A 27,277-nucleotide genomic window follows, 5' to 3' on the forward strand; every position below is an offset into this window, starting at 1 on the left:
AGGTGCAGGAAAAAATATGTAGTGGAGAAAAGTCATGCGAAGCGGGGTGCGATTACTAACTCATGTACAATGGAAGCCGAAGAACAACTAATAGTATTAGCACGGAAAGCAAAGATCGCTTCAGGGCACTGCCTGACAATAAGACCGCTTACTATGTTATCGATGCCGGTGACAGAGGAAAGAATTACACACAGTCCATGGCGTTCATGGATATGTTCAGAGGAACGACAATGGCCAACAAATGCCCGATTATGCAGAAACTGATCATCGCGAACAGACGGTCCAAAAAGCGTGATATTCACCTAGTCACGTACAACAGTGACTCCCATCCAACTCACATTGACTACTTCCTTGTGAGACGAAGGAATCTCAAAGATGTTCTAGAGACAACAGTTGTTCCTTACGAAACCGTTGCGATGCAACATAGACGACTCATCTGTGAGCTGCGGATAAAGTCACCAAGAGTTCAATACTTCGCAGGAAATGGACCAAATGGGATCAAACGGTGGCGCCTGAAGAAGCAGCCCACCGTTGTTGCAAACGTTACAGTGCCACGAATCACCATAGTTGAAGTGAGTTGGATTAAACTGAAAGGCGCCGCACGCTCCATTCTTGAAACAACTCAGTCAGGGCGACGAAAATGAAGGATTAACTATGACACGTGGCTTCGGAATGACGATGTTAAATATGCTGTACGGTTAAATAAACAGCTGTAGGCCTACCACGTGTTTTTTGCTCGTTGGAATGCCTACAAAGCATCCAGTATTAAAGTGAAAGAGGTTGTTGATGTAATAAAAACAAACCGGTAAGCAGGTCTGTATATGAAACCTGACATGCGCGAAAACGAGCGGAATACTTAATGGCTAGTCAAATCGAGGCATCGCTAAACGGAAGAAGTACAACGTTTTACATCATCAATGACGAAACAGACTGTTTACTACTCGACTGGCGGGAAGCGCGAGTACAATGGCGGAACTTCTTTGACAAACTTTCAATCGTGGAATTTCAGTATCTACCAATCCCAATCACCTCCTCTGTTGAAGGTCCAATGTAGGAAATTGACGTCACCGAAGTCCAGGCTATGCTGAAAGAAATGACACCAGGGAAAGCCATCTGTCCTGATTATCTTCCGGCAGAGTTTTGTTTCTCTGAATGGGTGGATGCAGCACGGTGGCTGAAGGAAGCTTTTCAAACAGATCATCAAAGAAGGTCAAAATCCAACAGATTGACGACGGAGTATCCATTGAAAAAAGGGAAGCCCGGCCGACTTTTCTAATTACCGTCCGATCATACTTCTGAGCCACGCAGTGAGAGATTTCGAACAAATCTTCGACAAAAGGATTAGCAATGTAAACAAACACACAACAAGCCAAGCTGGATTTGTGTACAATTGTGGCACAACAGGAGCAACCCACGTTGCAGTGCTGTTACGTGAGAGGCACTGCGAAAAGAATAAGAGGCTTCATCACGACTTTCTGGACCCTGAGAAGGACTTCCATCCGGTATATCATAACCTAATCAGTCAGCGCTACAAGAACATGGCATTATGGAGCACCTAGTTGAGAGGGTATAATTGATCTATGTAGATCCAAGGAGTTATATTCAAGCTGCCGCAAGAGCGTCTGATGACTTCCGCGTAACTGCAGAATTCCACCAAGGCCCTGCCTTATCACCACTGCTGTTCATTATTGTGATGGACATCATTACATCAGACCTGCACAGTCCAATACCATGGACACATCTGCATGTAAATGCTGCAGAGAATAAGCGCCAAACAGAAGATTGTAACAATCGACTAGCACAATACGTCCCGCGCCTCAACAAAATGGAGACAAAATACATGACATTACATCGTTGAGAAGTTGGAAGTATGCATGATGAAGGTGAAGATATAGTACGAGAAGAGAAATTTAAGTATCTTGGCTCCAAAATCTCTGATGATGGCCGACTTACTGCTGAAGTCAACTTAAGGATATGCAATGCCTGGCTGAAGTTCAGAATGAAAACGGGCGCCCTTGTGACCGTCAGATGAAGGACCATCCGAAATGTACGATCTACTGAACTCGTATCCGTTCTGTCGTTTTGTATGGCAACGATTGCTGGCCAGCTAAAAAGGAGGTAGAACGCCAACTAAGCATCATGGATACGAAGATGCATAGATGAATGGCTGGCTTAACTAGACTCGATCACATATCAAATGATGTTATTAGAAAGCGTTCTGGCATTGCACCGATAGTGAAGAAAATTGAGGAAAGGCGTGTGCGCTGGTTTGGGCATATTTGCGTGCCGAGGACGATATATTGAAAAATTCAGCGTATACACAGAAAGTAAGTGAAAACCGGCGCAAGGGCAAACAGGACAGCATAGGACAAAGTGCACAATGACCTGAAAACTGTGAGACTACATAGAAACATAGCCCGACACCGAACTAACTGGAGACAATGAATCACAACACTGGAGCCTCCCACCACGCAGGACTAACATTAAAGGAGCAGAGAAACAAGAAGCAGATTGATGAATATTGTGTTATAGAAATGGGATACAATGGATATTTTACACATCCTATAATTCAACGTGGTATGTTCAAATTCTCTCCCTTAAAGCCTATGTCTAATATCTATATTGTCTTATTTCCAGAAAATAGTGTCTGAATGAGAGAACGCTTCTGGATTTCGTGTTTATGTGACTCCTATAAATGCATTATAAAGAGAAGTATATAACTCAACAAAATACAAAATTCAGGAGTATCTCTTTTAACCGGGAGTGATAGTTTGAATATCCGGTGAAATTCTACGAGGACCAACAAGAGGGGAGACCGTCAGCTTATTCTAGCCTGTATGGAATTTTGCAATTCATATTTCTGCTTACATCCGTCATAGATAGCAGACAATCATAATAATTAATTTGTTACTTTCACCCTAATCACGTCTATAAATATGAAGACTATGGAGGAGTGGCACAAAGAGGTCAGCTTAGGGCTAAGTGACACTCGATACTCTACAAGTGGAAGGACACCGCATCACTACATGTTTAGTTCAAGACCATGTGTCTACACAAACGGAAGTTTGCCTCATCACTAATTACTTAGCTTAGGGCGGTGTGTCGTTCCACAAATGGAAGGTAATCGCATAACTAATTGACAAGCTCATAAATATGTGCCTTTCCACATGTCAGCAATTAGGAAATTGTATGAACCTTAAAAATCTGTTCATATGTAATTCAGTACCAAACTGACACGGCAAATATTTTACACATTTTAAAAGAACCAATTTAAGTTTCTGCAAGATATTTGTAGACTGCTGAAATGAGAGTCAGGATAAAATAGCACCTGAGGTGAGATATAAAAGTGGGAAGCAGTAGATAAGATCCGGTCGACTGAATCCTTCAGAAGCATCTAAAATCTATGACACACAATGGACTAAGCTACATAGACAATGCACTGTCCTCTGCCTTATACACCAATGAGAAAGCATACACACAAAAGGCTTGTCGCTTTGCTGCTTCGAGACTGCCTCTGCACAAGATATGCTTAGGAAGAGGAAAGCTTATTTAAACTCCATCTAAAACCAGAAATGCGCATTTTGTGTATGAAAAGTTCTCATAAGACACATTTTTATTGGTGGTCATAATACATGATTGTTCTCTAGCAAAGCCTATTGTGCCCTGTTACACAAAAATTACAAGGAAACAGCAGAATTTCAACCTCGAAGAGTTGACATATTTGGGCGATCTTCAGATGTGTGCATGGTTCTACTCTGACTAATGAGAGAGTGTAAGCTGGTACTGGGTAGTTCTGAGGACTGAAATGAATATTTCTTGCCACTAGTTGCGAATGTACAGTAGGAACAAGTCAATGCGTCACATAACAGTCGATAAGATTCTAACTACCCACAAAATCAAATGAACCTTTCAGAATTCGTACTTTCCATCAGTAATCTGGTTTCAAGTCAAACCATAGGCTATATGGCTAATTGAAAAAAAATTATGATTGTCCATCTCTTAACATGAAACGATTATCTTTCATTGAAAATCAATAAGTTCTTTCCTGATAAAGTTCATAAAGTATTGGTTAAAACGACAAAAATTGAAAATGAATATAACACCCTTTCACTTGAAAAATGACTTTCTCTAGAGCCCTTTTAATACTTTAAAAATTCAAAATTTTGTAAGTTTTATCTTCTTCTAAAGTTCTGTGCTATAGTCTATTTTAGAACTCTCATTCAACGCGTATAAAATGTAATGTGACTTCCAATGAGCGAAATATTTTGTTGGATTATGAATGAAATCACTGATTTTAAGTTCAACTTGTAATACAGTCTGTTTAAATCTCAAGTTTGTTTAGAGAGGCACTCATATCACCTGAAATATCTGAATATCAAACTGGAAATGTAGAGAAATGCAGTTCAACGAACAGCATATGCAGTCCTTGGCAGCTGGTGTTGTGATGCCATCCCCATGGTACCACGTCTGATTCCCGCGTAGTAACCACGTTCCGAATCCAACCTCAAACCGCGTTCCATGTCCCGCGTAGTAACCACGTTTAAATTCAATGAAGTCACCACGTTCCAACTCCCACGTAGTCGAAATGTCAGCAGGTTGATATGACAAAATAGGCACTCGGTCAGGGTTTCAGCGTGTCACTTATAAACTTTATAAACACGAAAACGTTCAACCGACAAGATTAACTTGTGAGTGTTCTATGCTTGTAAGTCGTAAAATTGGCACTGTATTTTACTAATGTTTAATCACTGGTAGTTAATTGTTATTGCTCACTAGATTGGATACACTGTTCATGTTGAAACACAGTTATAACATATTTAAAAACGAAAATCAGTCTTATTCGCCACAACGAGATACTTAATTCGCGGATATTCACAAGTTCCTATGACGACAATGACATACAATGTCAAATACTGTTCACTTGTGATGAAGGTTTAGCCTTATTAAAACTTCAGTCAATAGTTATTACACACGTATTTAAGGTAATATTATGAAATAGATTAGTATGAGAGATTAAATGTCCAATTATTTCACTTCAGAATCGTCTTAATATTCATACGCTTATTTCTCATGAATATTTACAGTCAGTTTCATTTGAATGCAAGTTTAAATCAATTAAATTTGTTCGATTTGCAGTGGAAAGTACTAAGTCTGTGAAGTGATTAAATATCATTAATCATTGAAGACACTTTGAAATTATTAATTTAGTATCATATCACTCGAAAAGTTTCTAAGTTCCAACACGAGTTATTATTTTATAAGTCTTGTCGAAAATTTTACCGTAGAGTTCGTACGATGTGATGTCTTAAGTTCGAACCTCGCGAACCCGTTCACGTGAGACAGCATGACTACACGACGGGAGCGAGTTTAGAATTGAAATGACCCCGTTCTTTCATACCAATCCGCCAAGGTTAGCTTCCTCCCCTCATGAAAAAATCAACTTTTTTATACCTGAATTGCTCTTAAGTCCGTAGGAGGATATTAATGAAACTGCAGTATGTTTGTCTGTAAATAATGGGCTATACGACGGCGTATCTCATTAATTGGTATCTTAATGGGTTCCAAAGTTAGTACAATTTCTTCTAGTATGTTCGACAATATCAGGAGGTGTCACGTGATAGCTGCATCACGCTCCTGTGTGACTATCTTGCTTGCTGTTTGCATGCCCGAACCGTTCTCTTGCGCTACTTCGCATGCTAGGGTCGCCCCGCTGAGGAGACTTCCATTAAATAAAATTATGTTCCAGGCCATACATGGATCCTGGTAGAGTACGAATGTACAAAATTAGTGAGACTATCTGTAGGTAATAGTTGCAGACGACACTTCAAATAATAGGAATGTGATGAACAAATCATGCATTGACAGTGAAAGAAAGAACACATTGTACATGGTTGCTTAAAGGTATTGTAAAGAAATACACTTAAAAATATCTAGCTTTACCAAAGATTTTATATATATATATATTCATTATAACTCCATGACGGAACAAAAATATGATCTTAAAATTCCTGAATATTTTAGATAAATATAACTAACAGAATTTTAATATATTAGCGTTTAAATGAATCCTTGTAAAGAAAGGATTAAACTGATGAAAAACACTAGCTGTTGGACATAAACCAACCACTACTGAACACAACTGTGAATAGGTACAATATATTCCATATTGTATAGGATTCGTAGTGTACGTACTTCGTTTCTTCCTTGATGTACGGCAACAGCTGATCATCAGTATGTTCTTCTATGAATATTTCCTCCTTAATATATTCAGAAGGCTGTAAGTAAGAAATAAGAAAAGTAGAATAAAGAAGTAAGGGAATAAAATATATTAGGCGTAAACAAGAAACAGCTGAGAAAAAAAATTCATAGTGGCACAAGAAGAGTATAATTAATTTATCTCCCACTTTAAAAATATAAGAGTGGAAAGAAACGATCAAATCAAAATCGCTTCAAATGCAAAGGAGGTGTCTACCTTGGTCGCAAATCGTATATAAAAATACCTTACTATCAGGCAGTAAATTGTCAATGAACAGAGAGGAAGACAATATCTTAAAATACAGTATTATACAATTTACACTAACTTTTTTCTATTAAACACACAGCTCATCGTTAATAAATTTATATAATTTACAAAATTTTACTCGTAATATCCTCTGTATTTAAAAACATTATCAACTCATATACAACACGTGGGATTATTTCAAATATTAATATACAACTGCTATAAGATTAAAATTTTCATCGCATTTATACATTCTATTTTCTTACGCTTTTTGGAACCTAACTTGCATAACGACCTGCTGCGTCTTAACCCAAGTCCCTTTTGCCACTGCTGTTCAGACAACTGATAAGAGAGGTAAGAATGTGGAAAGGGACACACTGTAGGACAGCACTAGGCAATTTAGCATAGAAAAAGAGGAACATTTGTAAATACGTAAATTTAAAATTGCCGATATATTTGTGAATAATCAGCAGAGAATATGTACACATGCATATGGGGATGGAAGCACTTCCGTGTATTTGTACATGTACAATTTAAGGAAATAAATAAATAATAATAATAATAAATACTATCTCCAAAAACATTACCCAATAATATTCCTTGCTTCTTTTTTCCTTTCTGCTGATCCCTATTTCAACAATGACTAGCTATTTTAATTATCCTCTTATTACCGGAGTAATAATGTATACCCTCTCTGTGAATACTTAAGTGCTGGCTGCATGGCCATTGAAATTCGTGTCTTTAATGTGGTTTGCCGCTGCGTTATTCATCAAGTGATTCATGGTCACAGATACCATGGTTTTCAATATTTATAAACATTAACTTCCGCCGGCTGTAATGTTATTAATGTGCCCATCTGTGGTGTATGGCCAGACAGTGCCTTTTCCAGTATTCTCCTGCATTCTAGTGTTGTCGGTATGAAGTATCTCGCCACTCTCCCCCTCCACCGAGCGAGTATGCGCACGTAAACATTGCGAATGTGGCCTGACTTGTAGGCTTCTGGGTTATCGCCATTAAGGTTCTCCTGTGATGGAAGGACGGCGTGCTTATCCGCTTGGTGGGGTGGATAGACCCAGGGTGAAGTTGGTTTGATAGGGCTTATGCACTCGTAAACTTTGCAATTTCCTTTCAAATCTTTTTATTTAATGTACCTCGCCTGGAATTTTTGAGTGCACTCTAAGGGTTTCCTTTACCATACGTAAGTAAGGATATTATGCTGAAGCGAACTCACGACTACGGCAAGATACTACACTGTAAGTGTTTTTTCCAACTCATCTTTAACTTGTTCCAACTGGTAAACTGAATATTTCAAAATGTGAAGTGCGTACTGCGACAGGATGTAACTTTGCTTCAACTAAATTCTACGTTTTAGCCTTGCGGTGTTTGAAAATTTTTCCAGTCAAAATACTTATATGTAAACCACTTTTGTTCATTTGGGACTTGCGCCTGCAGTGAATTAATATTAATCCTTATTCTCGGAAATTGTAAATTTAATACTTAATGTCTGGTAGCGGCTTTCTAGCCGTTGTAAATAGGGGTTTACGCAATGTTTTGGCAGGGTTACTAACCAAGCGAGCTGCTACAAGGGTGTGGAATTTATGTTCGTTTTCCATTTAATTTTCCTTCATTTCCTTCGTCTGGGTTACATTTTTAATTAATTTGTTTGGTATTTTCGTGATCTTCGGCGTCCTGATTTTCTTTTGTCTCTTAACACGTATATGCCTATTGTTGATTGGTGGCCTATGACTGGCCCTTTTCCTTAACTACCTAGGGTGTTTTCGTTGCCATGGGAATATTGTGTTAATTGAAGGTGATGCTGATTGTTGATGGATGTTGGTGGAAATGAATTGATGTCCCTGTTATGATTTTAGTATTGCGGGTTGTTTAACCTGTTTTTGTTTTAATTAATTTTGGCATTTTTCTCTCCCTGCTGGCACATTTTCCTAACCTGTGTCGCGGACCTTACTATTATTATTATTATTATTATTATTATTATTATTATTATTATTATTATTATTATTATTATTATTATTATTATTATTATTATTATTATTATTATTATTATTATTCCTATTATTATTATGGGGTAAGCTAATTCTTGGAAACTTGATCGTAATATTCCACCCCTCCTTGTGGGAGCTCCTTGGAATATACCCCAAATAACGTTTCAGTATCAAGAAAATCACTATATAAGTCAAATTGTTTAAAGGTTGGATAAGATATATGATCGAAAGAATAAACTTTCCAAGGTAATCTATTAGCTTGACGAATATAAGAACCAAGTGTGTTGACTCAACTGTTATAGCGTGGTAGTTTGTGGACCCACCACTGGGAGCACTGCAAACGTCGGTGTCCAACACGTGCTTCAATAGATCGGCAAACCATGTGTTGGAAAGGGCGGGAGATGTTATTGTGCAAGATATTTCAAGTCAACAAGTTGAATTTCCTTTGCTCTCAGTTCCTAAACTCAGTTCATTGTGTGTTGAGCACTTACAGCACGTGTGTTATGTGGCCTGATTATATTAATAGTCCAACATGCCGTACTGTTCTGTGCCTGGCTATAATTAGTCAAGCTATAGTAGAGTAGTTAATGGGATAAAATAATTTTCACCACCGAAGGATAGAAATAAATTTGAAAAATGGGCCAGAGCTATTCCACGAAAGGAATAGTAGAATTTGTCAAGTTCATTTCTCTGATGATTTGATAGTAAAATCAGATAACTTTATAGTGAATGGTGAAAAAGTGGTTATGCCTCGTGAGAGATGGAAATTACGTCCAGGAGCAGTGCCTCACATTTTCCCGAATTTGCCGAAATACCTTTCAAGTGAGATTAAGTCCCCTGAAACTCCCAACAGGAAAAAAGAATCTAGACACCACTAGGAGAAGAAGAAGATTGAAGACGGGAGTGTAGCAGCAAGTGGAGAATTAAAAGGTCAGTCTAATGTTGATCAAAATTTGGGTTATTCTAGTGTGCTTTCTGATGCCGAAAAGACAATATTATCGCTCAAAAGGCGCCTAAAAATGCTAATCGAAATTTAAATCGAGCTAGATCCAGTCTAAACTCAGCAAGATCGAGAATTAATTTATTGGAGAAGCAGGTTAGAAATACACAATTCGAAACTCTTCGATTGAGAAGTGTTTAGTGAACCATTTGGCTAGGTACGTTGTTAAGCACTCTTCTAAATTTATTAAGTGTTCGCTCTGTGCCCATTCTCTACGTGATAATAATCACAGTACATTTTCAGTTCTCTCCGAAATAAAAGACTACGGTTCAAGCAACAATGAAGTGTTCTTAACACGGCCTTCGAAAAGTATATGTGACATTCTTTTCCAGGCCGAGAAAGTATTTAGTGGAAAACTGAACTCAAAATCGATGTGGAGCGAAATATTTTTTGATTGTATCGATTCTATAGACAAAATTTCAGTTGATCCTTCAGGTGCTGGCTGTTGTCTTCAACATGTTATGGATATAATCCCCAGCCTTGTTTATCATTATCTGAAGTGTCGATTTTTCTTCAGAGTGAAAGAAATCCGGCGAGATTTACAACCTCTAACATCCGCCAAATCTTCACGCAAGCTTTCGAAAGTCCAGTAACCGACAAACTGGGATGGTAAGTAGAGTATTACCTTTAAATAGTTCATGGGTGTTTTTTTAATATGCTGGGAGCTGTGTTATTTATGTATATTGTACCAGGAAAAGTTGTGGGCAAAGGGCATGAGTAGGACCTCAGGGAGTGGAACTTGGTTTTGGAGCCGATACAGAGAAGGATAGTCTCGCAGAGCGAATAATAGATGGTAAATAATCTTTTTTTAAAACAAATTATTAATTTTTCACCCTGCGGTATGATTGTTGACTCAAAATTTGTATTGAAATTAAATGTTGAAAATAATCTTCCACCTAAAGTCTTTTTAAACCTAAGCACACTTTTATAATTGTAAATGGATATGAGAAATTATTAAAAGTTTTCAGTTCTCAGTTCGTCAATCTCGATATATATCACACTTGAAATCCTATAGTCTTTCTACTAGAAATGAAACTGAAATTAAATTTATCACTTTTAAGAAATTATGAAAATTGTTCACACGCGACACTGAAGTTTCACTGTTCAAAATAAATGAAAAAGTTTAGTCAGTTTGTTACTCACTTATGACAAGAACTGTTGCTACCAAATGTCGAAAGATGGGCATCTGGAATGTTCCATGTATAATCAGGATCGGCGATGTTGACGTTCCCGATGAGGTGATGACAGCTGGAACTGGATCACGTTGAGTTGTAGCTTGTTCGGGTGATTTTCGCACACGAAAATTCATTTAGTGCGACTGGTTATCACTGACACTGTTGAACACTATTTATGGCGTATGAAGAATCACAGTCCTTTCTGTACGAAATACTATTTACAGTCGTTATTGAAACGTTCATAATCACACAGTTCACACTTGAAAAAAAAGAAAGCAAGTCGATAAGCACAGTCTTTGAACACAGTCATTAAGTTATATTTTCTGCTAATCCTGTTATTATAATGTTAAATTAACTCAGAAAAGTTCTTACTTTTTCACTCAAATTACTACTGTGAGTCTTATATTGATGTAGCGTGAATAAAGAAATGTAATGCAATACTCGGGAAGAAATGAGTTCTGGTGATTCTAACTATTAGGCTCTGTAGAAGTTCAATGTTACTTGAAGTTACCTAAGTCCACACGTAATGAAATAGTTAATATTTCTACTCCAATAAGTTCACTCGCGTTACAGTCTTAAATGTCTTTAGGATTATATTGTAATCGCGACGCGATATACTAACTGCAGTGCGACGTCCTTTAATAATTCTATCGGTGATAGAATTTCGCGTTCCGGAGATACGACAGAAAGTACTTCTACCGTGACTGCGCGAACATACTGTACGCGGGCCGGTCTCTTCGCTATCTCACTCACACAGCTGTCTGCTTGTCCTTGTACTCGTACTGGTTTGTGGGCTATCTGGCCTTGACATATATAGATACCAGCGCAGGGAGGGGTGGCGGCTCTCTCTCGGCCATGTGACCGTGATTACGTAATTTCGTTGAGATTTTAAATTGTTATAACTCAATAACCGTTTGATGAATTAATTTGAAATTTACACGGATTAACTTTTATGATGTTTGCTATAATTCAGCGTTTGTCCCGTTGAAATTGGTTAAGGCGTTAAAAAGCTGTTAAAAGAAAAATTCTTTCGAGAAATATCTCTAGGGGAGGTGAGCTTCGAGCGACAGGTGACGTCACTTGACTCCGCCTAGCGCACTCGTAGGGTCTGGCACATACTGGAACATTCTTTACATGGATGTTCGTACGTCGGTCGGATCTTTAATGCTGGAAATAACATTTCTTTCAATTAACATGGACCAGGACCTAGGCCTTCCTGGTACATCTTCCCCTTGGTTGGACGAAAAGAAAATACGCAGGATTTTCTTTTCCAGGCTTTACTCTTCCTGTGGTACATATTGTCATTTTATGAATTAGCTGAGTTATAAATACAGGCTTACGTACTATGGCCAATGGATTCAAGTACTTAGTTACGCAAGGCGAAATTATCCCATCATCTGTCATTTTATGAATTAAGTTACGAACTTCTTCTCGATATTTTTCGGGTACGGGATATGGTTTCTTCTGATAAGGAGACAAGTCATTTACATCAAGATGATATTCGTAGTCAGCTATCTCTCCAGGCTTGTCATCGAATACACATGCAAATTTCTGTAGAACGTCATTTTTAGCCTCCTCCAATTTTAATTTAATTTCCGGGTCTTCAACCACACTGGCTACTGACATTATATAATCCGGACCTATAATGGAGTTCTCATTGAATAGGGACTCTGCATCGTCCTCACTTTGGTCACCCTTTCTACTTTCTGCTACGGCTGGCGCAACCTCGCTTACAGCGGGCTTAATAATGTCACCACCGGCTGCTACAAAACGGGCTCCCTTCTCTTGAACTTCCAGGTCACCTCGTCCTACCAGCTGTAGTTCTACGGAATTATTCTTGAATCTTACGAGGTTGGCATCATAGTCAATGGTTCCTTTGTATTTGATCATAAAATCTGATCCAAGTATTAAGTTGAAGTTAAGACGTGATACTACCAAAAATATGTGTTCGAACATCTGACTGTTAATTTCAAACTCTAAAAATGCCTGGGATTTACATTTAACAATCTTATCAGGAACTATCCCTCTTACTTTAATTTGAGCTGCAGGTAATAACAAAACATTGTTCTGATCTTTAAGCGAGTCTACAAGCTTATCAGAAATTAAAGAAGCTTGCGCTCCAGAATCGATGAGCGTAATCACCTGTAGGTTGCCTGTGCGTACTGTTATGACAGGTAATGAACGTGTAATAATTGGCCTTAGTGTTTGTGCGTCTTCGAATCGTAATTCGGAATCGTCAATATGCCAGTAATTGATAACAGCAGTACAATAATTTGACGTTTCGACCTCATCGTGTCCTGTAGTCAATCTCCCTATTGTGAGATCGGCTTTTTTTTTATAGCGCCTGTTGAGTCAGGATCAGGTGATCTTTGTTCTCTTGGTCCGAATTGACGATGATATTCCAGGGATGTAGCTCCAGGTTCATCAGGATTACGGTTTCTCTCCCTGATGTATTCCCGTGTGTCCTTCCATCTACTTTCGAGTTCTCGTCGTCTGGCCTCACGATTTCCTTCAGGAGTGCTTTCGCGCTGTCTCCATGAATTTCTAGGTTGGTAAGGGTGTCTATCCTGATTCCTCTGACGTCTAAAATTCCGGAATCTGGTTGGGTTAGTAGGGCTTAATCTGCCTTCTTCACGTGTCCTGGGTTCCTCTCTCTCCGGTGGTTTTATTTCCGCAGAGTTCGTATTTATTTCTCGACTCCTGTTAGTTTTCGGACTAGATTGGGTATTAGCCGTATCTAACCTACGCAAAGTAGCGTCAAAATGCTCCAATGTTTTAATGTTGGCAGCGACTAGTATCTCTTGAACATGAGGCGGATATTGAAGTGTCAGGATCTGAATAAGTTCGATATCTGGCAAAGGTGGATCTAAAAACTGGAGCTTCTTTAATTGCATTAGACAGTAATCTGAATATCGGGAAGTATTGACTGAAGTATTGTATTTACTAGAGTAGAGTTGCATCTTGACAAGGTGCTGTCTTTCTGAATCCCAAAAGCGTTTAAGAAGTGCCTGTTTAAAGTCGTCATAGTTTTTAAAGTTGCTCTTAAAAGCTATGAACCATGATAAGGCTCGTCCTTCTAGAAGTTTGGATACTACTCTAAGTTTCCTATCGTCCTCTACCCTATTCTCCTCCAGGTAATCGTCGACATTTAACAAAAATTCTCGAGCAGTGTACTCATCACGTCCTGAAAATTTGACTGGTTTGTCATCTGGTACTTTAATAAGGGTTGTTGTGTTGTGTATTTCCCTCGACGAACCAGGAATTGTGACGTCAGTTGTATGTTCTTTAAGTTTAATTTGATTCATTTCTTCGGACAAATTTTTAATTTTAGAATTAATTGAAGTGTCTAAACTTTTTATTTCATTTCTCAAGTCAGTTTTAATGACTTGTACGTCTTTACAGAAAGCAGCTATCTGGGTATGCGTGCTGTCTAGCTGTCCTGTAATACGCTTGTCGAGTTCTCCTTGCGTGCTCTTAATTAATCCTATCTCGCTTCGTAATTTACCCACGTCGCTCTTTAATGCATCTCGCAAGGTTTCCTGCACCTGAGCTAACTTTGCTTGGGTTTGTGAGATGTTACCATGGGATTCTTGAAATTCAGTCCGTAAATCTTTGAGTTCAGTGGAAAATGCTTGAACGGAAGGAAGAACATTTCTAAGATCTTTGTCTAAAGACTTGACGACCTCTGTCTTTATTTCTTCCTTAATAGACTCTAAGTTTTCAACAAACTGATCCCGCATGTTTTTCAATGTAGCTTCGACTTGTGCACTAGAATCAGTAAGTTTCTTTTCGAGGCGAGTTCCAGCTTCACGGAATCGTTGCTCGATAAGGGCACTAGATTCAGTGAGTCTTTTGTTAATGACTTTATCCGCTTCAGCAAACTTAGTGTCCAAGGTTTTGTCAATTTTAGAAGTTAAGTCTTCAACCTTACTATTTGACTCAGTTAACTGCGCCTGTAGTCGAGTATTTTGTGCCTGCATTTGTTGTTGAAGTTGAGTATTTTGAGCCTGTAGTTGAGAATTAGACTCTACCATCTGCGCCTGTATTTGTGCTATCTGGTTATTAGACCTATCAATCTTAGCATTCTGATCATTAATGCTAAGCCTGAGAGCTTCGATTGCTGCAAGTAAGTTATCCATGTTTCCGGAATATTCGAATAAGTCAAATACAACAAGTTCTTTGCAGTCGAATACTGTGCTCAAAATATAATGACTTGAATCGAACCCTGAATGTTGCGATTATTACAAGTGCATCATTTATTATTGTAGCACGGCTACAAAATCGAGTCCTTGAAGTTGCGATGTCATCTATTATTATAGTACGGCTCCAAAATCGTGCCCTTGAAGTTGCGGCGCCATCTATTATTATACTATCCTCTCTGTACCAGGAAAAGTTGTGGGCAAAGGGCATGAGTAGGACCTCAGGGAGTGGAACTTGGTTTTGGAGCCGATACAGAGAAGGATAGTCTCGCAGAGCGAATAATAGATGGTAAATAATCTTTTTTTAAAACAATTTATTAATTTTTCACCCTGCGGTATGATTGTTGACTCAAAATTTGTATTGAAATTAAATGTTGAAAATAATCTTCTTGAAAAAAATTGCATAAATATCATTGGTTTCAAAGTCTTTCATATGTGTGAATTTCCACCTAAAGTCTTCTTAAACCTAAGCACACTTTTATAATTGTAAATGGATATGAGAAATTATTAAAAGTTTTCAGTTCTCAGTTCGTCAATCTCGATATATATCACACTTGAAATCCTATAGTCTTTCTACTAGAAATGAAACTGAAATTAAATTTATCACTTTTAAGAAATTATGAAAATTGTTCACACGCGACACTGAAGTTTCACTGTTCAAAATAAATGAAAAAGTTTAGTCAGTTTGTTACTCACTTATGACAAGAACTGTTGCTACCAAATGTCGAAAGATGGGCATCTGGAATGTTCCATGTATAATCAGGATCGGCGATGTTGACGTTCCCGATGAGGTGATGACAGCTGGAACTGGATCACGTTGAGTTGTAGCTTGTTCGGGTGATTTTCGCACACGAAAATTCATTTAGTGCGACTGGTTATCACTGACACTGTTGAACACTATTTATGGCGTATGAAGAATCACAGTCCTTTCTGTACGAAATACTATTTACAGTCGTTATTGAAACGTTCATAATCACACAGTTCACACTTGAAAAAAAAAGAAAGCAAGTCGATAAGCACAGTCTTTGAACACAGTCATTAAGTTATATTTTCTGCTAATCCTGTTATTATAATGTTATATTAACTCAGAAAAGTTCTTACTTTTTCACTCAAATTACTACTGTGAGTCTTATATTGATGTAGCGTGAATAAAGAAATATAATGCAATACTCGGGAAGAAATGAGTTCTGGTGATTCTAACTATTAGGCTCTGTAGAAGTTCAATGTTACTTGAAGTTACCTAAGTCCACACGTAATGAAATAGTTAATATTTGTACTCCAATAAGTTCACTCGCGTTACAGTCTTAAATGTCTTTAGGATTATATTGTAATCGCGACGCGATATACTAACTGCAGTGCGACGTCCTTTAATAATTCTATCGGTGATAGAATTTCGCGTTCCGGAGATACGACAGAAAGTACTTCTACCGTGACTGCGCGAACATACTGTACGCGGGCCGGTCTCTTCGCTATCTCACTCACACAGCTGTCTGCTTGTCCTTGTACTCGTACTGGTTTGTGAGCTATCTGGCCTTGACATATATAGATACCAGCGCAGGGAGGGGTGGCGGCTCTCTCTCGGCCATGTGACCGTGATTACGTAATTTCGTTAAGACTTTAAATTGTTATAACTCAATAACCGTTTGATGAATTAATTTGAAATTTACAGGGATTAACTTTTATGATGTTTGCTATAATTCGGCGTTTGTCCCGTTGAATTTGGTAAAGGCGTTAAAAAGCTGTTAAAAGAAAAATTCTTTCGAGAAATATCTCTAGGGGAGGTGAGCTTCGAGCGACAGGTGACGTCACTTGACTCCGCCTAGCGCACTCGTAGGGTCTGGCACATACTGGAACATTCTTTACATGGATGTTCGTACGTCGGTCGGATCTTTAATGCTGGAAATAACATTTCTTTCAATTAACATGGACCAGGACCTAGGCCTTCCTGGTACAATGTATACACTCGAGTAACTTGTGATGAAAGTCGTAGCTCTTATTTCCGTGCATGATATTTTGCCATTGTTCTCTGCCGTAGTATTTTAATTGTAATCTCTCATTTTTTTATAAAAGACAGTGTATATACTTATCAGTTACGGAGTAATACGTTTCCTGCGTCACCATTCCTAAGACCAGCTGATAGGTATTGTGGAGCTACCAAACTCTAGCGCTGCCTGGCGGGGCGCGCCTGAACTCGATGAGTCATCACACTTGGTTCTTATATTCGTCATGCTATTAGTATTTAAAGGATACATCAGATTTGAAGAGGCGTTTCAGAATTGTACGTAGTCTTTGTTATGTTATTTATTAATTTATTTATTTATTTTTATCTTATGAACGGTCGACCGTAGGTTTTTCTGATCTTTGAGCACTAAGTTTTTAAAATTTAATTTTCCAGCGAGGATATAACTTTAATTAATTTGTAACCAACTTAAAGTCTAATATTAAAACTCTTTGTTTCTAAATAAAAGGATGCTGTTTTTGAATGCGGGTAAACAATTCAAAATGATGACCATGTCTCCATTTTATCCACCCCTCTGGTCTCACCGGTTTAATTTATGGTGAGTACTTGTTTATTTTTCTTATCTAATGTTTGTTTGGACTCAGACGTTTCCACAAATCTGATCTGTACTTATCCTTTTCATGTATGGTCAGAGCATTTGTACCGTCACTTGGTGTAATTGTCTTAACTGCGTTAAGTGGTGCAGTAAGTGTTAGCAGAGCTCTGGTTTATTATTTTTTTATTGTGCTCGAAACTAACTGTGTGCTGTATGCTTTAATAGCCTTTTCTTCAAACCTGTTATCTATTCTGTTTGTGCCAACTACCCGTCAGTTGATTGCATTGTCCCTTTAAAAACCTGGTCGTTGTGTAATTTTGAATTGTTTACGGATTCAAAGAGAGTAAGAATTGAATCTTGTTTATCTTCCTGTGGAAGAAGCGCTTTTATTTGGATTAATGTGCTAACTTATTGTTTCATGTACCACAACAATGTCGAGGGCGGTTCTTATTCCCTTATCAACTCAGAAAAGCAGAGCTAGTTTATGAACTAATTATCCGGGCCATCAAACCTGCTAACACGGTCGCGGAGTGTGCTGCTTTGTTCGCCTCTCATGTCCAGGTTCGTAAAAATCTTTATTTTGTCAAAATCAACAACTTTGGTAAGTCTTTGAATTTTATTACTGACGCCTTAACTGGCATAGTGATAATTAGAGAGGAATTCACTAAAACCTCCCCCACAAAGGGGCAAATTAACAGACTTAAGTCTAGGGTGTGGCATTATTTACGTCGCATCCAATATCTAATTGCTATGAGTCTTGAACCTAGCTTTATTTCTGAATGTACTAAACTGTTGACCATTGCTTCTACTATTTCTGCTGAACTACACGTAATGTTGGCAAGTAAGGATATGGAGAACTTATCGGTTGTTGAAAGGGGAAGCTGCTCTTTTCCTACCTCTAGTAATGCTACTAATCATGTTGATGTATCCCATACTTATCAAGGTTCATATTGTGCAGCCTTCCCAGTTTTAGAGAATCTATTAGCCCGTCTAAATTCTACTTCTCGCTGCTCACTGAAAGACATGTTCAACGGAGTTAAAAACTCAGTCAACTCAATTGAAGAGAGTGCCAGGTTTCTGAGGTTCCTGGTAGAAATGACCGAATTTGGTAGTGTATATTCCATCGATGACTTGGGTATTTTCCGTGCCGTGTTCTCCCATTATGAGGGAATCTTGAAACGTGAAATTTCTGAAGCTATTTCGAAGAATTTAAAGTACGGAATTTCATGAGCTTGTACTATCGAAATTGATCCCTTCTTTAGCACGGCAAAATTTGATTCCTGAATATTGTTTTAAGACTTAACTGCCCAATGAAATTCTCTTAAACTATATCTTAGACTTGAGGTTTTATTGCAAGGTAATTTGAATTTCGGTGCCAGAAGAAGAAATGGTGGCACGTATTCTGAAAGGTTTTCCTCCCTCCAACCGATTCTACCTCTCCATCACGAAGAGTCCGACTAATTTGTGGAATTAGAGGCTGCTTGTACCTTTGCTGAGGATGTGAAGCACGGGGTCGCGGCCAGACCCATCTGCCACCCTCCTCCTGTTAACCCGGTCTCGCCTCAATCTAGGGATAGTGGAAATCTTTAAAAATATTAGAATTGTGGATCACGTGACCACCTCCGGAATGCTTGCCCGTCAATAAAGCGTAGTACTGGTGCTTGCTGTTATTTGTTGGGTCGAGGCAGCATATTAAGAATAATTGCCTAACTTCTTTAAACAAAAGCAATCAGAGACAAAAGGTTAATAGTAATACTTGTGAATCTCTTGCCCCTAAGTTTTCTATGGATTCAGAAAGAGTTATTTGTCAGCAGGAATGTAATAAAATCTCCGATTTGGTTGGGTCTAAAAGTACCTTCGCGAAGGCTGAGCTGTTGCTTTAATTAACTCGGGTAGCGTTGTCACTTTAATTGATGATGATACTTGTTGTTTTTTCTGCTATTCTACTTAACGTCGCACCGACACAGATATGTCTTATGGCGACGATGGGATAGGAAAGTTCTATGAAGTGGAAGGAAGTGGCCGTGGCCTTAATTAAGGTACAGCCCCAGCATATGCCATGTGTGAAAATGGGAAACTACGGAAAACCATCCTCAGGGCTGCCGACAGTGGGGCTCGAACCCACTATCTCCCGATTACTGGATACTGGTCGCACTTAAACGAGTGCAGCTATCAAGCTCGATGCTTGTTGTTTGAAGGGGTCTAACATCGAAGGCCATCGGCCTATTTTAATTGATGCCAGTTGGTATGATGAAATGAGGTCCCCTTGTAAACTGCCTGAGTTGCAAAGAGTCAAAATTGCATGTGTCACGGCTAATAAGGATAACATGGAAATTTTGGGATCTGTTGACGTGAAATTGCGTATTGGTAATTTTTCTTGGAAGGTTCATTGCTAGGTAACTCCAGAGCTAGCTTGCAGCATTAGGCACTGAGTTCTTGTCAAGGACCAGATTAATTTTAGACCTCCAGGCTAGAAAATTCTACTTTAAATTTTCCAAAAATTGTAACGTCGATATTATTGATGCTCCTTTGGGTACCTTCAGAATTTCTTGTGTAGGTAGATCGCTACCAGGAAAGAACAATGAAATCGATCAGTTGGATCTTGATCACTTGTATTATCAACACGCCAATCATGTCCGTAACTTATGCCATCAATTTCCTGAGGTGTTCACCAACAAGTTAAGTCTGACGGATGTATTGGAGTACGATATTGAACTGTCTGACAACCAACTTGTTAGATCACCTCCTTACCGTCTTTCACCTGCTCGCATGCTAGAACTCAAAGGGTTTATTGACCAAATGCTTGCCGATGGGGTCATTAGACCGTCCATTTCTCCTTATGCCTCTCTGGTTTTTCTGGTACCTAAACCCTCTGGAGGATACCGTGCCGTTTTCGATTACAGATCCCTGAATCGCAAGATCATCCTGCAATCTATTCCTTTGCCAGATTTACATGTTTTGGTTGGTTCTCCGCCCAAACTCTTTACCGTGTTACATCTAAATCAAGCCTATTATCAGATTCCGCTCTCTAAAACTTCTATTTCCCTGACCGTCTTCATCACGGACTGAAATATTTATGAGTTCCTCAGGTTGACGTTCGAACTATCTTGCGGAGCAGCTGTTTTGACTAGATTACTGAATTCTATTCTATCAATTACCTTGATGACTTGGGGTTCTTCTCGAACACCTTTGAAGAACACACGGATCATGTCAGGGGAATCCTGGAGCGTTTGAAAAAGGCTGCTCTTACTGTAAAACTATCCAAGGAAACATTCGACAAGACGAGTATATCCTTTCTTGGCCATGTCGTGTCGCCCGACGGAGTCTCCGTTGATCAATCTAGGACCCAGGCTATCAGGAAATTCCAACCACCTAAGGACGTAAAATGTGTTGCACGCTTTGTGGGAACAGTAAATTTCTTCCGCAAGTTTATCCCGAATTTTGGTGAAGTACCTCACCCCTTAACTATCTGGGGGGTAAGGATGTCAAGTTCATCTGGTACCCCTTCCAGCAAGAAGCCTTTGGAACCCTGAAACTTGCCTCATCGAATGCTCCTGTGTTGGCCATACCAGATTTTAGTAAACGTTTCATTGTACAAACTGATGCCCCTGGAAAAGCTGTTGCTGGTGCACTCTTTCAGGAACATGAGGACCGTTGCCCATGTGTCTAGGATCCTAGGTAGAAAATTAGACAATTCTTCATTTGGAAAAGGATGGATAGTGATATCCGAAACATGGTTAAGTTCCGTAAAACTTGTGCTATCAGTAAACCGAAACTGAACAACCGTGTTGGTTTATTATCATCTTCAGAAGCCTTGGAAAACATTCATATCTTTGTGTGTATTGATGCATTCTCTCGGTTTTCCGGGATTATTCCCACTAGATCTACGACTTCTCGTACGTCTATAAGTCGCCTTAATTCTATCTTTGCATCCTTTGGTCCTCCCAAGTTTCTGGTTTATGACAATGCCAGTGCATTCACTATCCACTTGTATAAGAAGTACCTATTCGAGTTGAGCATTTCCCATGCTACTACAACTCCATACTATCCAAACCCATCTTACGCCGAGAGAATGAACAGGAACCTGAAATCTGCCCTGATTGCATATCATCACAATAACAATCCAAGTGGAATTCTTGCCTACACTGGCTAGCCCATGCCTTCAATTCTGCCACACACGAATCTCATGGTAAAACGTCATGACCATTATGTTCTGTTATACCCTGTATTCTCCTATGTCCAACGTACATGGTATTGATGATCTTCTTCCCGACCTGTCTAAACCCAACGATGTTCAGAAAAATTGAGATAAAGCCAAGAAGAAATTGTCGGTATCCTATAAGAGAGGCAGAGATAAGTATAACAAATGTAGAAAGTCAACTAGGTTGAAATTTGGTGATTAAGTTTTTGTCAGGTCCTATCCCATTAGTAAAGCTATTAACAAATTTTCTGCTAAGCTTGCTCCTAGGTATCAAAGTCCCTGTACTATTTTACAGTTTTTGTCTCCAGCATACGTAATGTAGAGTGACCCCATCACCAAGAAGGTTAGGCGAGTTCATCTTTCCCAGTTAAACTCAGGTTAATGTGTGATCCCTCTTCTCTCTTAAGCGCTTCTTGATAATACGTATTGTATGTAGTTTGGATCTGCGGATGAGAGCTACATTTCAGTGAGCAAATTTGTTTAATTATCTTTAGATTATTTTGTAACTATTCTGGTTGGGTGTGAATTTAATTTAGTAAATTTTTCCATGTATAGTATTTTTGCTTCCTGATCTTATGAAATTTTTCTATCCAGAAATTGTTGTTTAGTAGTGTGCGAATTATTTACAACGTGTTAAGATTTTCTCCACCAAATCTTCTGCATTCATGTCTCATGTGAATCTTAATATCACTGTGTAGTAGCTTACTACCGTGTACTTATTGGTACCATTGTATTTTAAAAAGTGATTGTGGTTCGTGGCGAGTGTGGATCCTTTCACTTGCGCTACTGGCACCTATTTATTTAATCGTTAATATCTCACTGCTCCTTTGGTTTGGGTGCATGCGTGCTCTGTCCTTCATAAATTGATTCTATCCTGATCTTTGAAGATTACTAAATTTTGATCATTAATTTCATTATGGGCTGTGATGCTGTATTAGCCTTTGCCTTGTAGGAAATTTTGGAAAACTGTATATAATTTTAGGTCTGTGCATTGTTGTTCGCTGGTATGAAATCTGTTAATGTGTCCTAACCTGTATTTATCTTTAACTGTTCTAGTATTCCATTGCCTATGTCTTGTTATCCGACTCTATTATGGTGATATATCTACTGTCTATTCCGGTTGTGGTATTGTTAGATGTGCGTTAAACGAACCGAGTAATCTGTTAGGTTAGTTTCTTTATTTCAGTGGCTTGACTAGGAACTACATAGTACCAGGTGTTGGATCCTATTTGTTGAGCTTTGGTTTTGCCTGTGGATATTGGTTATTGTGGAACTCTGTCGATCGACTTGGTGGTGGTTGGCTGTTTGCCTTTACGGCATGGACTTAACTGTCTTCACTGCTTTCGGTCTCCAACTTCTGGTGGTACGATTTCGTAATTTCCCATTGGTCTGATGCCCACCTTTTAATCATTTCTGTATTCAGTTGTGAATTACCGTTAACTGAGTGATCTATTACTAGTCATTTCTGTCTTGTCGATTTTCTGGTGAGTAAAATTTTACCCTATCTACCTTTGGAAAATTTTGCATCTGGGTTTTCCATTCTGGTAATGGTGGTTAACTACGTTGTTACTTGTTGTATTTTTGGGGCGCATGTGCTATTAATTCTGCACTCTTCTACAGACCTTACTTGCCTGGTTTCTGTCTCTAAATTGGTGTATTATTCTTGAAGTGTGTTACTCTATTGAGGTGTACCTTCCATGTCGTCCTACCTCGTCTACTTGTTATGGTGGTGTTATTTCTCACAAACTGCACCAATGGATCCTCCGATCTGCTTTCGAACGTAGTAGGTAATGGTTTTGATCCTGAGTTAGCAATGTTGTAACGGTACCGTGATTTGGTTTTAAGCTTACATTGTGAGGTGGCATGATGGCTTCACGGCATGTCGTTGAGTATAATTAGTGCTTCCTTCCCCCTTTTTGGCTAACGTATGTCCGTTGAGATTTATTAAGGTTTATTGTCATTGTGTTGTATAATTAAATGGCTATGACACGTCGGTATGGGCGGTATTGCATTTAATTTACCCCTGTGTCCCCATAGATTGGGAAATTAACCCTGGCATGCGTTTACTACTCTTCTTAGAAGAACCTTGTCTACCTGCATATAATTTGTGATTCCTGTATGACCTGGTCTATTCTTTTTTATTCTCCGCATACCCAGGTAATCTAACGTCATCATGTATTTATCCTGTACTATAAAGTTCATTTTGGATTAACCTGTCAGTCTACTGGTCCTTTTCTCCTCGGAGTGTTAGTATCCGTTGCTATTGATTTTTGGTCATCTTGCCGTTCTGCGGGGCGCCAGTTGAGTATGGGATTAACTAGTGCTTCATTGGTGGTACAGAAGCCTCCCACTATTCGATGATAGGGTCTTTTAGTGGTGTTTTCTCCTTATTCAACGTTGTATTGAGGGTTTTCCGTCGTCCTAGTTTATGAACTACCATTTAAATTTTATTTACCTTGTTACATATATATTTCGCAAAGTACCTGTGGCTGTGTGGCTACAGTGTGAGTCTACGGATGTCACTTGTTACTAGTCCGGATTTGTCCGAGATCCCTTGTGGATGACCGGTAGGAAATCGTGTCAGGTCTCTGTTCTCATTTCCAAATTGGCCACTTAATTGAGGTGTATTTCTGAACCATTTATTTAAAAGAGTAGCCCATTGTTGCTGCATATGTTCGAAAATTCGGTGAAGTTGTGAGAAATATAATTTAAGTTTGGGTGACACTTATGAATTTATTTCTGCCATTTTCTGTCCTGCTCCGCCATGGTGTTAATTTTTGTGTTATTATGAGTTCATATATCCCAGTATTATTCTTGACTTGGTGTTGCTGATAGCTCGTTGCTGATACGCGTACCCACCATCTGAAAAATCTTGAAGTCTCGAACTGCAGCTAACTATATTCATCTCGCCTTGAGTAATTATTTACCGTAACCCATGGATATTGATCTTCTTCTCATATCCAGTTTCTCGGTGTTTCTCTCAATTGTAATTTTAATTAACTTGGATTACTGTGTAATGTGTTATTGCTTCGCAACATGTTCTCCCTTGGCCAACGTCTGGTTACTTTGAAATTATGTGTGGGTTGCTGTTCTCTTAGTATTACAATTCTGGAAACCATTGACATCCCTGGTTAGGTAATCTATATGAAGAGTACTGACGGTGTGGCTGTGTTCGTTAATTTGGTGTGTTTCTTGCTGTGTTATCATGCATTGCTGAAACAGGTGTTATGATCTGTGGCGTGTTCTTACTTGCGTGATGCCTGGACTTATTGAACTTACCATGTTTGTGGTTTGTTGTATTCTGTCAGTATTTTCTTTCCTAAGCTTAAATTATTTCTTCTTGTTTTCATTGTTGCTGGTGGTGCCTTTACTATGTGGCATTCCGATAGGTTTGCTAACGTGCACAGAAAACTCATTTGAGGAGCTGACTATCTTTAATTTTCAAGTTCCTTATATGTTGTGTTTAAAATTTCTGCCGATATATTTCATTTTAGCGTGATATATTTATGGTTAAGTATATCCTAGTACCTGGTCAAGGGTTCTTTAGGTAATTATTGTGTCTGTCTGTTAGGTCATCAGCCCAGAGGCTGGTTGGATCCTCAAATAGCACCACCAAAGGTTATGCGGTTATAAGGAAACCGCAAAAACCAATGGCAGCACCAAAATGAGGCGTACTAGGCAAGACGAGGAGTGAGGTAGTTCGCAATTGCTTTCCTCACTGGGTCAGAAAGTGCTATTGCAGCACGACTGACCCTATGAGCAACACCTTTCATAACACTCAGATGCACTAATCGTGCTCTGAATGTCATTACTCAGTACCACCCATACCCCAGCAGCTTCCATATTGTCACAGCCATGGATGAGACTGGGACTTCGGTGAAAGCTGCACTTTACTCTGGACTGAGCCTAGAGATGGATAGAAAAGTACTGTATCCATCAAGAAATGGCAGCAGGCAAGTAATTATTGTATTCTATTGTAATACTGTTCTCCTTTTGTTTTTACTAGTAGTTTTATCCAATGCCATACTGTAGTCTTAAGTCAAGTTGATCTAGTTTAAGAATATCAGTCTTGCCTAAGCCACGGACGAAGGAGGTCGCAGTGAGCTGTGGGTCCCGGGAGGGGAGTGGAGTACGAGAGTGCGGAGTGTTCGAAGGTCGCCGTGAAGTGGGCCGACAATGATTGGTATAGAGCAGTACAGAGTGACGATAGGAAGATGGCAAAGGAAAATGAAGAAAGAAGAAAAGAAGCCAGGTGGGTGTAAAATGGATATGGAAAGGAAAGGAGAACTATTGTTATCGGCAGCAGTGGTTATAATTTTATTATGTATTGGGGGAGTCGAGTTGAACCCAGGCCTGTCATCTAGGAGAAATGAGGAAAGAGACAATATGGACGCAATCAAAAGAGCTGTACGAGAGGTGTTGACAGAAGTTTGCCCTTTAGGGCAGATAAAAGAGATGATTGAAGAACAGACCAGTAAAATTGAAAAAATGGAAGTATGGATAAGAGGAAAAACGGACAACATAGCAGTACAGGTGAGAAATAACACCGAGGAAGTGGTAGCATTAAGGGAAAAAGTAGGGCGACTTGAAGAGGAGAATTTAAAGCTGAAAGTAGAAGTGGAAGCGAATACTTTAGATAGAAGGAAGAAGTGCTTGTTTATTTATGGAGTGCCTGAGGAGACGCGTGAAGTCAAGGTAATTACAACGTATAAAGTAGTGGACCTAATACAGGGAAAAATGAAAATAAATTTTAGTGAAGTGGATATTGACGATGTGCAGAGAGTGGGGAGAACTAGAGGCAATAGGCCTATAAAGGTTCAATTGTTCTCAACGTTGATGGCGGATATTGTGTTAGCAAATGCGGGAAATGTTCAGAGGGATAAAATATGGATAAGGAGAGACGTTGGAAGTGACGTGATCAGAAATGAGAGGCTACTCAGAAAACACAAGATGCTGGCTGTAAAACAGGGGCTGAGGGCAACTATCAGAGGTCAAAATTTAGTGGTGTCAGACAGGAATTGGAAGAGAATCTGGTCTGTGGATAGATTGATGGATTTAGAATTGAAGTTAAAACAAGAGGGAGAAAAGGAGAGTGGTGCAATAAACTGCAGGCAAGTGAGGCGAAATATGAATAGCAGTGTGCTGAGGATGGACTTAGAGATGAAGTCAAAGCGGGCTGAAGAAAAAGGGAGTAGTACAGCGATTAGTGGAGAGGATAGGCAAAATACGAGATGTAACAGTGTACCGTGTGAAGAGAGGCAGGGGGAGGTGTCCAGTGAGAAAGTGACTGATAGCAGTGTTCGGAGTGAAGAAGTGCGGGTAGAGAGGCCAAGTGAGAATGTGACTATTTACAGGGAAGAGAGAAGTAAAGGAAGTGTATGCAGTGAAGTAAGTGAAAAGCAAGGTAAGAGGCCCGGGCTGAAGCTCGATCTGACGCGAGATCTGAGCAGGGGCCGATATGACGAGCAGAGAGATAGGCAATTCGGGGCCATGTTGGCGGCTCTTTATGGAAAGAAGAAATAAAGGGCAGGATTGGCGAGGAAGTAAGAGATGTAGATGGTGTTGTGGAGTTGGATTATATGAGTGATTGTATTTGTATTTCATTGCCAAAAAATTTTTGAAGATGGAGAGGTAAATTTTAT

The 27,277-nt window shown here is 39.1% G+C and overlaps 1 protein-coding gene across 1 annotated transcript in view; it reads right to left on the reverse strand.

The window, feature by feature from the left end:
- Window positions 1–1,602: 1,602 nt before the first annotated feature.
- LOC137503228 (uncharacterized) overlaps window positions 1,603–27,277 on the reverse strand; it is a 73,579-nt gene continuing 47,904 nt past the window's right edge. Inside the window, exons 4-5 of the mRNA XM_068230768.1 lie at window positions 6,193–6,275; window positions 1,603–1,714 (exon numbers count right to left, since the gene is read on the reverse strand). Coding sequence (XP_068086869.1) covers window positions 1,603–1,714; window positions 6,193–6,275 — 195 coding nt within the window. The remainder of the gene's footprint in view (window positions 1,715–6,192; window positions 6,276–27,277) is intronic.

This window comes from Anabrus simplex, chromosome X (assembly GCF_040414725.1).
Source record: "Anabrus simplex isolate iqAnaSimp1 chromosome X, ASM4041472v1, whole genome shotgun sequence".
Classification (NCBI taxonomy): domain Eukaryota; kingdom Metazoa; phylum Arthropoda; class Insecta; order Orthoptera; family Tettigoniidae; genus Anabrus; species Anabrus simplex.